Below are 16,415 nucleotides of genomic sequence, written 5' to 3' on the forward strand. Positions count from 1 at the left end.
TTTTTTTGACAGACAGAGATCACAAGTAGGCAGAGAGGCCGGCAGAGAGAGAGAGAGGGAAGCAGGCCCCCTGCTGAGCAGAGAGCCCGATGCGGGACTCGATCCCAGGACCCTGAGACCATGACCTGAGCTGAAGGCAGCGGCTTAACCCACTGAGCCACCCAGGCGCCCTACCACTTTGCTTTTAGGAAAGACCTACACTAGTACCTGTTTTCACTATGCAAAAGAAATCTGAAGGCAATTTTTACTTTTGTGAAAAGAGGAGAAAAGAAGATAGCATGCAGTGTTTGTTTTGTGGTCATCTGTTGTAGAGACAAAGTACACTGTGAGCAGTGGGTGTGGCATCACCACACTCCCCTGAGAACCACATTCACATTTCAGCATCATGTCTCCTTAGCTTGTGCTATGTCTGTGAACATCTATGCTTTACCCCCATATCTTTTGTGTGTTCATTAGCAAGATGTGCCCTAAGGTATCAGAAAATCATAAGAGAGGTTATTTTTTTGGGTCTGGGTACACTACAAAATGTCTCCAAAAGCACTTCCTTCCTTGCTTTCTGCCATTTTGGATTTTGAAAGGTTTCATAGGAACACTGTACTTTTCTCTCTCTCTCTCTCTCTCTCCCTTTCTCTCTCTCCCTTTTAAAGATTTACCTCTTTCAGAGAAAGAGAATCTTTAAGAAGACTCCCTGCTGAGTGGGGAGCTTGACATAGGGCTCCCCACGACCCATGAGATCATGACCTGAGCTGAAACCAAGAGTTGGATGCTTAACTGACTGAGCCACCCAGGCACCCCAAGAACACTCTGCTTTTGGATGGCAAGGGAAACCTGTATGTGGGTACACTTACATATATATCATTTACTTAGAAATTTCTCTATGTATTGTAAGTTTTGAACTCACAATAATATCTTCAATTCTAGTTCAGTAGCACAGCATTCATTCTATTTTTCTTCCTTTCTGTATTTATAACTCTTTTTTGATTAGGAGAAATCTTGCTCTTATTATCCTCAGTATTTGGTCTATCCCCTTATTTGATCCATCCTCCTATATAACTCATCTCCCATTGCTGGTAGAGGGCTCTTCATTTCCCACTCCATACTCTATGTGGATGCTTTCCTTACCCCTTTGGTTTCCTACTATTTGCACCGGGATCCTCTCCTACTGGGTATAAAACACTGTTTGGGGCCATTGCCCCTCCACCCAGTTTATCTCAGTGGATGTGAAACTCAGTGCTGGACCAGTATCCATCCTTTCACTTTCAATGAATGTGTCTTCTGCTCACATTGGGAACCCTAGCTGTCTTGCCCTCCTGCACTGCCCTGCCCGATCACATTCGTCATCTTACTGTTCACCACCATTCTGGAAGCCTTCCTCATTCCACTGGGACTGCAGTACCCCATGCCAGGCCACCCTTTTGTGCAGATTTTTTCCCTCTCACCAGCTAGGGCTCTAAAACTCTATGCCAGGCCTCTTCCCCCTCAGGGACACCTTTCTTAAAACCTCTTGGACTCCAAAAGCCTGTTTTGGGCCACTGCAACCACTTCTACCACTCAGCTTGATGCCTAGTTAGCCTATATTCACTTAATGGTTGTCAAATTGAATTTTTTAAGTAGGAAAGGAGACAAGGGAAGAGGAATCAAATTTTATTAAAAAAAAGTCACTAGTATTTTTACAGCAAATGTTTTTAACCTAGCACATTCCAACTTACACAGAATACAATGATTTCCTTTATCTATATAATCCTTACAGGTTTATATCCAAGCTTTCATGCCAAATTTTTACTTACGTACTAGGGGTATATTATCATATTAATGATTTCTGAACTTATCTAGCGCACTTTCCTTCCACTGTGTCTATCAGTGCTACCACCGTCCTTCATTATTCAGGTTTGAAAACTCATAGTTATTTCTGACTCATCCTCTTCTTTCCTTATAGTTAGTTGTTAAGTCCTATAAAGTCCTTTTTAGGTGCCATTTTTATGGGGCACTGTCCTAGGTACCCAGAATATCTAGTTTTGAATCCCATCTTTACTGCTTATTAGGTGCCTACCAACTTTTGTTAATTTACTTGACCTCTTTGGATCTTGTTTACCTTGCTAGGTTGTTTTGCAGGTGAGTAAGATAATTGTGAAAAGAGCTTTCTCCAGTACTGTTCTAGTAAGCCCTTCTAGTCTGGTCTTAGTAAAGTACCCATTATTATTTTATCAGTATTCTTACCTATTCCATAAGTAAAAATTGCTTCCTTCTTTTTGGTATGTAGCTCTCTCTGATTTCTTACCATTAAGCTCACTTTTATTGAGTATCTACTATGACCAGATACTGGAGGTAAAAAAAAAGTAAGGTATGTCTCATATCTCTGAGGAGTACCATCTGGTAGTGGAGACAGATATGTAATTAACTTACATACAGTAACAATTGCTACAATAAAATTAAAGCCTATGTTTGAACTTTTCTAAACTTTAATTAAACTTATATAGCAGCTATTGTCAAATACAGTTTCATATGTTATTGTATTTTCCTTGCAGTTACTGTTTGTGTTGGTTAATTTATCTTGCTAAGAAAGAGTACTTGAGAGCAGGTCTTTATAGTGGTGAGTCTTAGGGTGTAGTGTAGGGGAGACAGACACATTGGGGTCTTCTGTTATTGCCAGGTAGTCACTGTAACTCTTCTGAACTTGAGTTTACTCTACTGTTACAGTGAAAATATTAATAACTCTTTGATAGGGTTTATAATCATTTAATGAAATAAGGTATTTAAAGGATCTTGCAGAGTTTATGCCTGCCAAATTTTGGTTCTCCTTTCCTTGTACTCCATGTGTATCCATTTTTGGTAAAGAACAATACGTATTTGATTCTATGGTCTGCAGTTCATAATGGCTTCCCGAATGTTTTGAAATACAATCAACATTCATGGAAGCCTTAGTAGTGGCATCGCTTTACATTTTTTTCTTTTTGCACTCTTATTTTAATTTTACCACAACTTTGTGCAATGAGGCTGGGCAGACATGACTATCCTATGTGATAAGTGAAGTTTCATTTTTGAAGTGATTGAACTAAATTGGGATTCTTAAGAGGCAATCATTGAATTTGTATATGTAGAGTCTGAATATATTACATGGCCTGTGGAATACTGTAGTTCTCTTGGACTGACTTTTTAGTTGATAGAGTAGTGAAAAGGGAATTCTTCTATTCCATAGCTTAAGGATACACAAACTCTCAATGCAGCAATCTTTTTATTGTTGATTATTATAGCTCCTATTACTCGTAGAAGTTGACCAACAGGGACCTGAGTTTAGGAGATTTTGTCATTCAGCTTTCATGTAGTAAATGCTGAGGCCAGCCCTTTGCCTGCAGGGCCCTCTATCATTGAAGAGGAACTGCAACTTTTCTCCAGGCAGCCAAGTAGGGGGGAGGAGCCAAGGTTTTCACTGTTCTCTGTGAAAATGGATTTGTGCTGTTGGACCTGAAGGGGACTAGATAGCATATTCTTCTTGAAGCACTGGAGGCCCTTTGTTGCAACATTTCAATCTCTTTCTGATTCTTCCATCTAGTAGAAAACATGTTTGAGCATTTTTTAAAAAATGCTGTGTCTATGCTTCTCAAAAGCTAGTGAACTTACCCAATTGGCTAACAAACTTCAATTGTAATAAATTATTATAGTCTTCACCTTTCTTTGATTTTTGCAAAGTAGAGTTATCTGGAGCGAAGTCAAGTGGGGAATGAGTTGAGAAGACAGATATGTGCTGTGTAAATAGGATGAAGGCACATGGGTGATCCAGACTTTCTTACGGCTTTTGAGATTGTGCAGGAGAAACATTTAAGGAATAGGTTATTCACAAGTCCTTTAACAGTTAATAGAAGTATTTAAACATGAGAATAGAGTTGCTAGGTTGCAGTTTAGTTTAGAATCTGCTTTTTTTTTTAATTAAAAAATTTTTTAAGTGTAGAGAGAAAACCTTAGAAATTTAAATATTTTCCAGCCTAAACTTTAAGTAGGAAACTATTTGTGCTTTTCAATTTTTTAAAGCTAGGTTTTAAAGGGGTTATATATTAAACATGGCCGGGCAGAAAAAGTCTTGGATCTTTGTCAGAAATTGATGAATCAGGATGGCCCTGAAATATATAGAATATATAAGAATAGTAACCAAAATGATACTCCTTTTTACCCTGTTACTTCTTGCCCAGATTTCTTTTGATTTCCCCCTTCCTTTAGGATGCTCCTAAATGTATAGAAGGGAAAGAGGTAGAGTAGAAGTTATAGCCTTTTTTTATTAATTTTGTGATTATATTTTTTTCCTCAGTGTTTTTAAGTGGCATTTACCAGTATGGGTAAGATTAATTGTTACAATACAAACCAATTTGAAAATTGGTTTTTAAATTGAGCTATAGTATATAAAATCTTATGATAATGTGCAGATCTGACTATCCAAGTGCACTTTTCATACCCACACCAATTGTCTTATAATAATCGAAAATGCATCCTCTGTGTGGTGTTTGCAAGTTAATGCTATTTTGGAAATCATACCAGTATATCTAGTGGCTTTCCTGGGTGTTTGTAGCTCATTATTAATTATAATTTCATTTTGAAATTTTAGTTTAAGGGGGTGAGGTAAGTCCTTTCAAATTCTTAGGACTTTTGGTGGAGGATAGGAATGAATGAGTAAGGAAGAGCATTAAAATGACAAATGGTAAAGAAAGTCATAATAATCAAGGACACATTACAGCAATAACACAGGATCCAATATAGAATGAAGGAGATGAAACATTGCAAAGAGGAATACCGAAAAATTTAGCAAATAGTGTTCACAAATACAAATATGCACATTTAATAAAAAGGAAGAGATCATGCAGGTGTCTTCAGTATGGCTAAAAGTGCATGAGCCATCTTCCTTTTCTGAAGGGAAGGGAAGAAGCAAAGCCGTCCTCTAGTGCCTGCTGCTTTTTCTTTCTACTATTCCCTTTTTTCTCCTCTGTATTTTCATTCTCTTTTTTAATTTATTTTCACTTCTTCTCACTGTCCTACTTTTCGACATTCAGTCCCACCTTCAGAATGAGACTTTCTTCTGCCTGGCATCCGCAGAACTTTAACCAACTGCTTAATAATATGCAGTGTTTCTCATTAACCATGAGAGAAACTCACTAACAACTTGTTGCTTTTTACATTAATGATTTTATTTTTTTTAAGGTTTTTATTTATTTATTTGACAGAGATCACAAGTAGGCAGAGAAGCAGAGAGAGAGGAGGAAGCAGGCTCCCTGTTGAGTAGAGAGCCTGATGCAGAACTCAATCCCAGGACCCTGGGATCATGACCTGAGCTGAAGGCAGAGGCTTTAACCCACTGAACCACCCAGGTGCCCCCAAACAGTGATTCTTATTCTCTTCTCCCTTGCCTTCTGAAAACATGAGCATCTCTCCTCCTGAGAACTACTGGGTAAGACTGAAATTAGTATAAATAATTCTAAGGAGAGTTGAAATAAATGAGAGATGTACATTGGCAGGGTGAAAGGGAGAAGGAAATTATAAGTTCACAGGATGGGACTAAGATGGGTATTTGAACAAAACATCAAGTTAGTTATGAGCTAGAGCATCAGGGCCAATTCGGAGGACAGAGGTGAGTTAATGTAGACAGTTGGGCAAGATCAGATCAATAGAGTGCTTGGGTTTCATTTAGTAGTTAAAGGGAGCCATTAAGAATTGTTGGGGAGGGTGACATGATAGTAAGGTGAAGACAATTATTCTATTTAGCTGCTGTTCATAAAATGGATTATAGCTTGAGGTGAAGAAATACTGGAAACAGTGAACAAGTTAGGAGATTGTTGTGTTAGGTCATAGCAGTGTAGCTGTTGTGGTTGGTGTGTTGTCCTTTGATTTGTTTAGCAAATAACCTTCTTTTAAGTCTGATGTCTCCACATGATGACCTAGGGATGGATGGAGGCAGGAAAAAGAGTTCAGCACTTAAGAAGCAATAGGCCAGCATTTCAGTTCCTAGTTCTCTACATTCTAAATTCATGATCACGAATAAAAACCTCGATTTTTCTAAACCATTAGTCAACATTAATTATAGAATCTAGACCTGATCACTTTTTTGGAGTCCTTTGTAGCAGGCTATCCTTATATCAGTTTTAGAGAGTGTGACCAATGAATACCACATTTTGTTTCCTAATATTAATTTCTGTATTTAGAATATTTTAAGAATAAAAAAATCCAATGATTATATTTAATATTTTAAGACCTACAATTTCAAGTTTAATATTATGTGTATTGACTGCTATATTTTAAAACAATGTATTGCTGTTTTCATATATGCTATGATCAGGTATTTAATTTTTTTGGTACTGTTAGATTGTTGATGGACCAAACCTCAGCCTGGAATCCATTTAGAGAAACTTGAAGAATGTAAAAATTCTTCTAAAAGATAGTGTTTTCTAAGACTATGGGAGCAATAACACTAATACTGTTTAATTAGTGTTACTAGAAATCCTTTTTACCCTTTTTGCTACTGAATACATTATATGTATATTTACACTCACATGTACCTTTTTATTTAGAAGATTTTAATACCAGCAACTTTTGGTTCTCTTTTTCTCTTTCTCTTTTTCTGTCCTTGTCTCTCTCTCTCTTTCTTTGTTGTTGTTTTCCCTTCTGTTTGGGTTGTCCCCCCCCACCCCCACCCTCCAATCCATCTGGAAAGATGGAAGAGGCAGCTGCTATGGTAACTATGCATTTTGGTTAATGAATAGCAGACTAACAAGATACATAAAACAGATGCAAACTGTGCAGAGTTGGCTGCTGTCAACTGCTATGGGGGTATAATACTTTCTCTTTCCCTTTTCCCCACCTTCTTAAAAAAACCCCCAACTTTCCTGTTGTATTTTGTTTTCTACTTTACCATTCCTAATAATGAAATTATCATGAAGTGTTCTTTTTCTTTTTAGTCTGTACAGTAATTCACCCTGTGGTGAATTTATGGTAGAGGAGTTGAGGTGCACAGAGGAAAAGAATTGATTAGTTGGATTAAGAAGTAGATTTCCTTTAGACTCATACATAAAAGAACAGAGACAACGATTTTTACTATTTGTTTTGTTTTGTTTTGTTTTTTGCCTATAACCTCCTTTCTTTCCCCTTGCCTTTTGGCCACTTGTGCCCCTTTCAAGGTTCTCTCCGGGGTTAGAAATAGTAAGTAGTATGTTTCTTGAATATGTTTCTATCGTAAAGGCCACATGCAACTGGAATACTGCATTCAGCCAAGCCTTGAAAGTTCCTGTAATCTGTGCCATCCTGTCTCATACTGTCCCATCTCATAGTTGTCCTCTCTCTGCAGTGCTCTATGCCCAGGTCTCTGTGGCTGGGCTGCTCCAGCCTGGCGGACAGCATGCCTTCGCTGCGATGCCTGTATAACCCAGGGACTGGCGCACTCACAGCTTTCCAGGTACTTTCTCTGTCTCTGTGGGTTATTTGCGGGCATTAGTGTGTGTCTGATTCATGAGTGTGTCCTCCTTCTTTCCTATGCTTTACTTATGTTCACTTTCTCTCCTTCATATTGCTTGTATTTCACATGACTCAGTACTCCTTTAATGATTCATTTTTAATGTATACCCAGACTGATCCACTCTTCAGACATTTTTATTACTGTGATTGGTTTGCCAGAATTGATATAGCACAACTTGACTGTTGGTTTTCGTATCTAGTACAATTATGATAGTGAATTTTAAAGTAATTTCAGCCAGTAGCATTTATTATGTAACGTTTGCTCTGGACCTACATAAAGCCAATTAATTACAACCAGTTACCTGAACACCTTCTTGTGTTTTTCTTACGATTATTAAAAATAAAAAGTGCTCTAATTCAGAGTGTCTCCTGGTTACTGTACTCCTCTATATATTTTGGGGTAAGATCTGTGTTTGTTTCTCTCTTAATTAACAGGTCTAATTTCAAGGCCTTTTAAGACCTTGAGTACAATATTCAGCTTGAAACAGTCCAGCTGGTGTTGCATAAACTGACAGATTCTAGTTCCCTTTAGCCTCTCTTAGAGCTATTAGGACAATTCTAGGTTGTGAGAGAAATCTATAGAGAGAATAGAACATTTGTAAAGAAAAATGTAAGAAAGAGCTTGATGCCCAAAGCTTACAGATTAGGGGACTATATATGGTGATTTTCTTGGCAGAAATGTTATCTGTCCACCTCAAGCATTTGCAGTTTGTGTTTAGCATTTAATTGTGATACGTAGCTTAGCTTTTTCTTTGTTTTTAACCTATGTAGTTCATATTCTACTTAGAAGAATTTCAAACGCAAGCTGTAAGCAAGCATCAGAGTGCTTATGACTATAGTCTTAGTCAAAAGAGAGAAAGTTAAGTAGTCTGCATTCCTGAACTGTGCTAACAGTTGTTCCTTAATAATACCATTTTAGTGGTGATAATGCTAGGTATTTGTTTGTCCTTTATAAAACACAATATTAAACTTCATTTGGTTGTCTTGGGAGATAACAGTATATGAGAGTGCATAGGCTTTAACATTAGTTAAATCAGGGCTTACACACTGTCTTTGTCAGTAGTATGATCTTGAGCAAGTCATTTCATTCTCATCCTTATGTTCCTCATCTGTACATGGGGACTAAGTAAAGGCGTGCAGTAAATGGCTACTGTTGTTATCATCTTCATCATCATTAATATTTTTGCTATTGTTGTTAGAGAATTTTGCTATCCTAACAGTATCAATTTATTTCAAATACTTACATTTTTGTTACATGTCATATTGGTACAGTTTCTGCTCTCCAGGAACTCATGGACTAACCTGTGGTTTTTTAATCTTATTGGGGTTGTAATAAGTTTAGCCAAACTGCAAAGTCTAAGAGAACAGTCACTATAAGACTGTCTTCATTTCAGACACCAATTGCAAATCTAGGAGCCCCCATGACCCACATTCATGTTTGATAATTCACTAGAAAGGACTCAAAGACTCAGTGAAAGCTATTATACTTAAAAATGTTATTACAGGGCGAGAGTGTAGGTTAAAATTAGCCAAAAGAAAGAGACACATGGGTAGATTCTCAAGAGACCAAATATAAAACTTCCCGTCATCATCTCCCAATGGATTCATGACCTGGCCACAGTATATGACAGTACACAAAGGGTATTGCCAACTAGGGAAATTTACCGAAATCTTTGGTGTCTAGAGTATTTTTTGGGCACAATTACAAACTGCCTGTCTGGCTGACTGTTAGTATATCTAGCCCCTTCTGTAGGTCACACTAATGCTTTCTCCCATTTCCTCTCAGGATTGGAACTGATAATGTATGGCTCAAAGCCTCCATTATAAATCACATTTGTCCAATGGCCAAAGTCCTCAGGCAAAGAAAGACACTCCTCTTAGGTAAGAAGTTCCAGAGGCCAGTATACTACCTCCCAATAGCCAAAGGCAGAGGCCAGACCTGTCTTTAGGTAAGGTTGGTTCTTCACTACACAGGGGTCATGGACTCCTTTGAGAATTTGAAGAGAACTGTTGAGAACCCAATAAACTATTGATCTTAGAAAAATGCATATGACACATAGGCAAAATTTTATTTGATAGTTTTATGTATAATTATTTCTGTGAAATCACATAATCCCCAGAGTATAAACTCCCAACAGAAAAATTCTATGGGAGAAATGTGCAGCGAGCCAAAAGAATGTATAAAAGAGGAACCCGATCTAATCCAAGGGTGGGAATAAGGAAGATCAGGTAATAAAGTTTTGAGTTAAGGTCTTGAGGATGAGTAGGAATGAACTAGGCAAAAGGGAGGAGGGGGAAACATTTCAGGTCTAAGGAAGGAGCAATGCAAAGACCCTGGGAACAGGTGGAGCTTGGTGCATTTAAGGACTCTACTGTAAAAAGACTATTATTTCAAAGAAGGAGGAGAATGGAGCTAGGAAAGACTGGGAAGCTTGATCATGCAGAATTTGTGGGTCATCTTAGCCTTGATGCTGTGAAGAGCAGTATGCAGTTGAAAGGACTTAAACAGAAGTTTGACCTGATCAGATTTGCATTTATTTTCTTTTTAATATTTGTAAAGATTTATTTATTTAGTTGAGAGCGTGCGCAAGCATGTGCATGAGCAGGGTGGAGAGGGAAAAGCAGACTCCCCCATAATGTGTTGCTCCATCCCAGGACTCTGAGATCATGACATGAGTAGAAGTTAGATGTTTAACCAACTGAGCCATTCAGGCACCCCAGTTTGCATTTAGATCTATTACTCTAGCTATTCTAAGGGTAATTTAGTGATTGAGGAGAGATGGTGGCAGTTTGGTGTTGGTCTAGTCCTTTGCACTCTTAAAAATTATTGAGGACACTGAAATGCTTTAATTTTTGTGGGTTATATCTATTGGTATTTACTATTTGAAATTAGAACTGAGAAAAAATTTTTAAGTATTAATTTATTACTTCATTTAAAATAACAGTAATAAACCCATTCTGAGGCACCTGGGTGGCTCAGTTGGTTAAATGTCTGCCTTCCACTTGGGTCGTGATCCCAGGGTCTTGGGATCAAGTCCCACATCAGACTTATTGCTCCACAGGGAGCTTGCTTCTCTCTCTGCCTTTCCTTTCTCTTTCTGTGTGTCTCTTATGAATAAATGAATAAAATCTTTTTTTTTAAAAGCCCCATTACATGCTAGTACAAATTAAATACTTTATGAAAAATAACCTTTCTTTAAAAATTAGTTAAGATTGGCATTGTATTACATTTTTTACAAATTTCTTTAATGTCTGGATTATTAAAGACAGCTGGATTCTCATTTCTGTTTCTGCATTTAGTCTGTTGTGATGTGTTGTTTTGAATATATGAAGACTATCCAGTCACACTGATATATAGTTTAAAAAGAGAGAGGTACTTTAATACCCTTTTCAGTTAGTTGTAATTTCTTAGATTAGTTGCAGTATAGAATCTGAAACTGTATCAATGAACTTCTTGTGCTCTATTACATTAAAATGCACTGGTCTCAATCTTTTCAACAGATCATGCTGGAACAATTGGACATCTATGTGCAATATAATGAACCTCTACTGTTACATGGCACCATATACAAAAATTAACTCAGACTGGATCATAGGCCTACATATGAGCTAAAATTACAAAACTAATAGGAAAAAATGAGGGAGAAAAAAAAATCACTGTGACTTTGGGTTCAGCAGACCACAGTGAGGTACTACTACATTACTACCACATACTTCTTCTCACCCTGGAATGTAGAAATCAGGAATTTGGTAGAACTTAGGTTGTTAATATATCCTGGTTTAATATGAGAAATGCTGTGCTAGAAAATTCCTTGAAAGTAGAGGCAGTCTCTTATATGTATCAGTTGACCTCCATAGTGTTCTGTGAAGTGCTTTTTAGTATTGGGGGCCCAATAAATACTGATGAATTGAACTATATTAGATCAGTGGTAAAGATAATCATATGCAATTAAAAACTGTACAAGTAAAAATCATCTGACTTGGACACCAATGTACCAAAAAAAATTCAAATTTTCATCTCATTTGATCTAAAGCAGTTATGAATCTTAGTTCAGTACAAAAGAATTCCGAAATTACACTGTCACTGTCAGGACTTTTCTCTGTTTGTTCTTCATTAAAAAAAAAAAAAAAAAGTGTATTTAAAAAAATTCTTTTGAGTTTCCTTATAAGTTACTATTTCTAGGATATATTTGGAGGAAAATTGATTTAGATATTTTGCTAGAAAAGTCAGGAATAAGTTAGGTATATGGGCCTTGCAGTATATTGTAGGACTAAAATTGTGTTGCACAGGCAGAAAAGAGCTACTTAAGAAACATTTTAGAAAAGCAGATCGAAGGCTGTTTTATAGTGTAGTGGTTATGAACTTGGGCCCTGATGCCAGACTGCTTGAGATTTGAGCCTGACTCTGTCTGGGTATGACCTGGGTAAGTATTTGTCCCCTTTCTGCCTCAGTTTGTTTATCAGTAAAATGGGGATGATAATAGTATCTATCTCATTGAGTTGTTAAAATTATTATTATTATTAAGATTTTATTTATTTATTTGAGAGAAGGAATGCATAGAGGGAGAATGAGAGAGAGAAGGAGACTCCCCACTCAGCAGGGAGCCTGATGGTGGGGCTCGATGCCAGGACCCTGAGATTGGCACCTGAGCCGAAGGCAGATGTTTAACTGACTGGGCCACCCAGGTGTATCCTCAGTTGTTAAAATTAAATGAGTTAGGTTTAGAACAGTGTCTGGCAGAATGAATGGGTTTTATAGTATCAGACGAATGCACAGAGGATAGGTTTGGAGGCTTTCAGCAAGTACTGTTTTTCACCTTAGTATAAGACGATATGCTATTAAATAAATTCTAATTATTTTCATTCCTGGTAGCCCAGTTTTGTATCATAGGGAAACCTAATTTTGGTTCAGGTATTGATGAGAAATTTTTGCTTTTCTCAATATTACTATAGATGTGAGTGTTTATTTTTCTCATCATTATGTCTTATGTAGTAAAAAATGGACGAAATGGGCTTATATTCTGGTTTTATTCTATTCAGTAATTCTGTCAGGTACATTGTGCACAGGTGCTCAGTATTACGGCCTGACTAAATTTACAGATATAGGACTTAAGTCTATTCTTTCCTGGCCACTTCTAGAATTACAAGAATTTTAGTACATTTACATCTTTGTAGTTTGGGTTACCCATTTCGATTTTTGTTAATGTAAAATTTACAACCAATGAAATACACAGATCTAAAGTGTATTCTCAGATGAGCTTGACAAATTTACGTAACCTCATTCTCAAGATACAGAACATTTTCATAATCTGAAAAAGTTCCCTTGTATGCCCTTCCAGTTAGACTCATCCCGCTTATGCGATGACTCTTCTGATTTGCCACCGATTTAGTTTTTGCTGATTCTTCTTCTGTGTCTTTTTTTTGGATCAGTGTTTTTGAGATTTGCCCATTTAATTATGTTTATCAGTAATTAATTCTTTTTTATTGCTGAATATGTTCCATTGTATTACTGTGCCACAGTTTGTTTATTCATTTGTCTATTAATAGAGATTTGGCTTGTTTCCATTTTTTTTGACTGCTATGAATAAAGCTACTATATACAGTTTGTACAAGTCTTTTTGTGGACATCTGTTTTTATTTCTCTTGGTAAATGCCTAAGAATGGAATTGTTGGGTCATAAAATAAAGCATATTTTTAACTTTAAAAGGACAGTCGGGGCGCCTGGGTGGCTCAGTTAAGCATCTGCCTTTGGCTCAGGTCATGATCCCAGGGTCCTGGGATCAAGTCCCACAGGGCCCTGGGATCAACTCCCTGCTCAGCCTGCTTCTCCCTTTCCCTCTGCCTGCTGCTCTGTGTACTTGTGTTCTCTATCTCTCTGTCGAATAAATAATAAAAAAATTTTAAAATTAAAAAAAAGTCAAATGCAAAGTGTTTATCAACTGATGAATGGATAAAGACGATGTGGTATATATATACACAATGGAATATTACTCATCCATAAAAAAGAGTGAAATCTTGCCATTTGCAGCAACATGGGTGGAGCTAGAGAGTGATTATGCTAAGTGAAATAAGTCAGAGAAAGACAAATACATGTATGATGTCACTCATGTGAAATTTAAGAAACAACATCATGAGCAAATGAGCAAAGGGAATAAAAGAGGGAGAGCAAGACAAACCAAAACAGACTCTTTTTTTTTTTAAAGGTTGTATTTATTTACCTATTTGAGGGAGAATGAGAGAGCACATGAGAGGGGAGAAGGGTGGAGGGAGAAGCAGACTCCCTGTTGAGCTGGGAGCCCGATGTGGGACTCAACCGTGGGGCTCAATCCTGGGACTCTGCCGGGAACGTGACCTGAGCCGAAGGCAGTCACTTAACCAACTGAGCCACCGTGGCACCTCCCAAGAAACAGACTCTTAACTATAGAGAACAAACTGGTTACCATAGGGAAGGTGGGGGGTGGTGGGTGAAATAGGTGATAGGGATTATAGAGGGCACTTCCTGTGATGAGCACTGGGTGTTGTATGGAACTGTTGAATCACTATATTGTACACCTGAAACTAGTATGACATTGTATGTTAACTAACTGGAATTAAAATAAAAACTTAAAGAGAGATGATCAGGTAGTTCTTCAAAGTGGTTATCCCAGAAGGATTACTCATTTTAGTAATATTGCCAAATGTGTTTAAGGAAGTGAGCTGGTAATAGCTTCAGGGTATTTTTTTCTTTGAAACCACTGTGCTCCTTAGTAAGTTTGATGTACTTTCAAAGCCAAAATTTTATGACAATAGAAAAAGAAGAGCCTTGGAATCATTATTGAGTTTGTTGGGTTATCGTCAGTAACTCAGGTGGAAATGGCAGTATTGGGATGGTTTGATTATTAACATTTCACACCATACATTTTAAGCTAGTGACAGGAAAGATGCAGAAAATATTGTGTAAATAGAGTCTATGAGGACATAGTTAATTTGAACATATTTTCATTTTCATCATTCCATTGGTTTGTCCTGGAAAGTATATGGGTGATTAAGAGGATTTCTGTTGATTAACAGTGGATGTACTATTGTGGAATCATTTGCTCATCCTCAGCAAGTGGTGATCTTATTGTCTATGATATTAAATGAGAATGAGCAGTAGAGAGAAAGTGCCTAAAAATAGCTGAGTAATTAAGATTCTTTATTTTCTTTAGACGTTGAAAGAAGAGAAATTCTAACAGTAAGAATATAACTAGATTTATATGACCTTAGGATATTTTAGATGTCAAGTGTAGCTATATATAGTATTTTAGGGAAATCTTGAGCTAAATGAACCATATAATATTTTAATATCAGCAAGGGACCCTTGTCAAAGGTTGAAACTGTTGAAGGTTGACTTTAGGAGAGACAGTGTATTTTATTGTTTAAGAATATTTAGAGGGCTGGGCAACTGGGTGGCTCAGTGGGTTAAGCCTCTGCCTTCAGCTCAGGTCATGATCTCGGGGTCCTGGGATCGAGTCCCACATCGGGCTCTCTGCTTGGCAGGAAGCCTGCTTCCTCCACTCTCTCTCTCTGCTTGCCTCTCTGCCTACTTGTGATCTCTCTCTGTCAAATGAATAAATAAAATATTTAAAAAAAAAGAATATTTAGAGGGCTAAAAATCTTAACCATCTGCTAAGTGAAATGTTAAAATGGAACCGTAGTACTATACTAAGGACTATTCAGGATGTATCTCTGTATGTAAGTCTTCCATTTTACATTTGAAGTTTTAGGGCAACATGTCTTATCACACTTGACTATAAACTAACGTTCAAATCTTAATCAGAAAACAATGTTATTAAGGAAAAAGTTCCCATTTTAGAAATGCTTGTCAAGCCCTAGGTGATGTGCATCCCTCCCATCATATATGAATAATCTCATTACAGCATAATTTCTGTATAATAAAAATTCAATTCTTTTTTGTCCATATGTTGACATTTGACCTATGTTTATCCCAGCTATAGCCTTTACAAAAATTCACATATAAGGACAAATAAAAAATGCTTTTATTTTGTATGTGTGTGGGGAAACACACATTTCCCCCCGCTCATAAAACTAATTTATTGTTTACTGTAGAATATATAAATTATTTGGTGAACATATAAACAAGAAAGTATCACCCGTAATCCTTACCCTTTAAGATAATCATCATGTTGGTTTCCTTTAATCTGGAATGACATCCATTTGTGCATGCATGTACACACACAGGCATGTGTGGGCAAATGTAGTTTAGATTTAAAACACTTTCTATTCCATTTAAGGATAAAATTATATAAAAATTAAAATTTTAGTATTATAGGAAATACAAGAAGACAGAAGAAAAAAATTTTTTAAAGATTTTATTTTTTATTTGACCTAGATCACAGATAGGCAGAGAGCAGGCAGAGACAGAGGAGAAGCAGTCTCCCTGCTGAGCAGAGAGCTGGATGCAGGGCTGTACCCCAGGACCCTAAGACCATGACCTGAGCTGAAGGCAGAAGCTTAACCCACTGAGCCACCCAGGTGCCCCAAGAAGAAATATTTTAAGTGTCCTCCTAGATATTACTACTTTATTGAAACTGATACTTTTGAGTTTAACTATATCCTGTTCTCCAAATTCTACATTCATCAGTCACTTTCATTAATTTCCATTGCTCTTTGTCTCGTGGCAGTTGCTCACATTTGTAAATTGAACGTAGTTTGAATTTGGCTTACCATTCATGTAATTGAGTGGTTTGATACCACTTTCTTCTCATGTAATTCTTAGCCATTTCAGTTCTCCAAAGGTGCTGTGTTCTCTTAGGTATCTGTGTTTTTGCAAATTCTGTTCTCCCTACCCGGAGAATCCTGCAGAAAACACCTTTTCTCTCTAGCACCTACCTCCCACATTTATCTACCTGGCTTCTTAACTATCTCATGATTCAACTCAGGTAGTT

General features: G+C 37.1%; 1 protein-coding gene across 6 annotated transcripts in view; it reads left to right on the plus strand.

Moving 5' to 3' along the window:
* The window catches only part of BTRC (beta-transducin repeat containing E3 ubiquitin protein ligase), a 185,753-nt gene that overhangs the window by 58,626 nt on the left and 110,712 nt on the right, over positions 1-16,415 (plus strand). For 3 of the 6 annotated variants that reach the window (XM_059398384.1, XM_059398388.1, XM_059398386.1), the window contains exon 2: positions 7,322-7,429. The exons of the other annotated variants lie outside the window; for them this stretch is intronic. In XM_059398384.1, coding sequence (XP_059254367.1) covers positions 7,322-7,429 — 108 coding nt within the window. The remainder of the gene's footprint in view (positions 1-7,321; positions 7,430-16,415) is intronic. 6 annotated transcript variants of the gene reach the window in all.

This window comes from Mustela nigripes, chromosome 4 (assembly GCF_022355385.1).
Source record: "Mustela nigripes isolate SB6536 chromosome 4, MUSNIG.SB6536, whole genome shotgun sequence".
NCBI lineage: Eukaryota > Metazoa > Chordata > Mammalia > Carnivora > Mustelidae > Mustela > Mustela nigripes.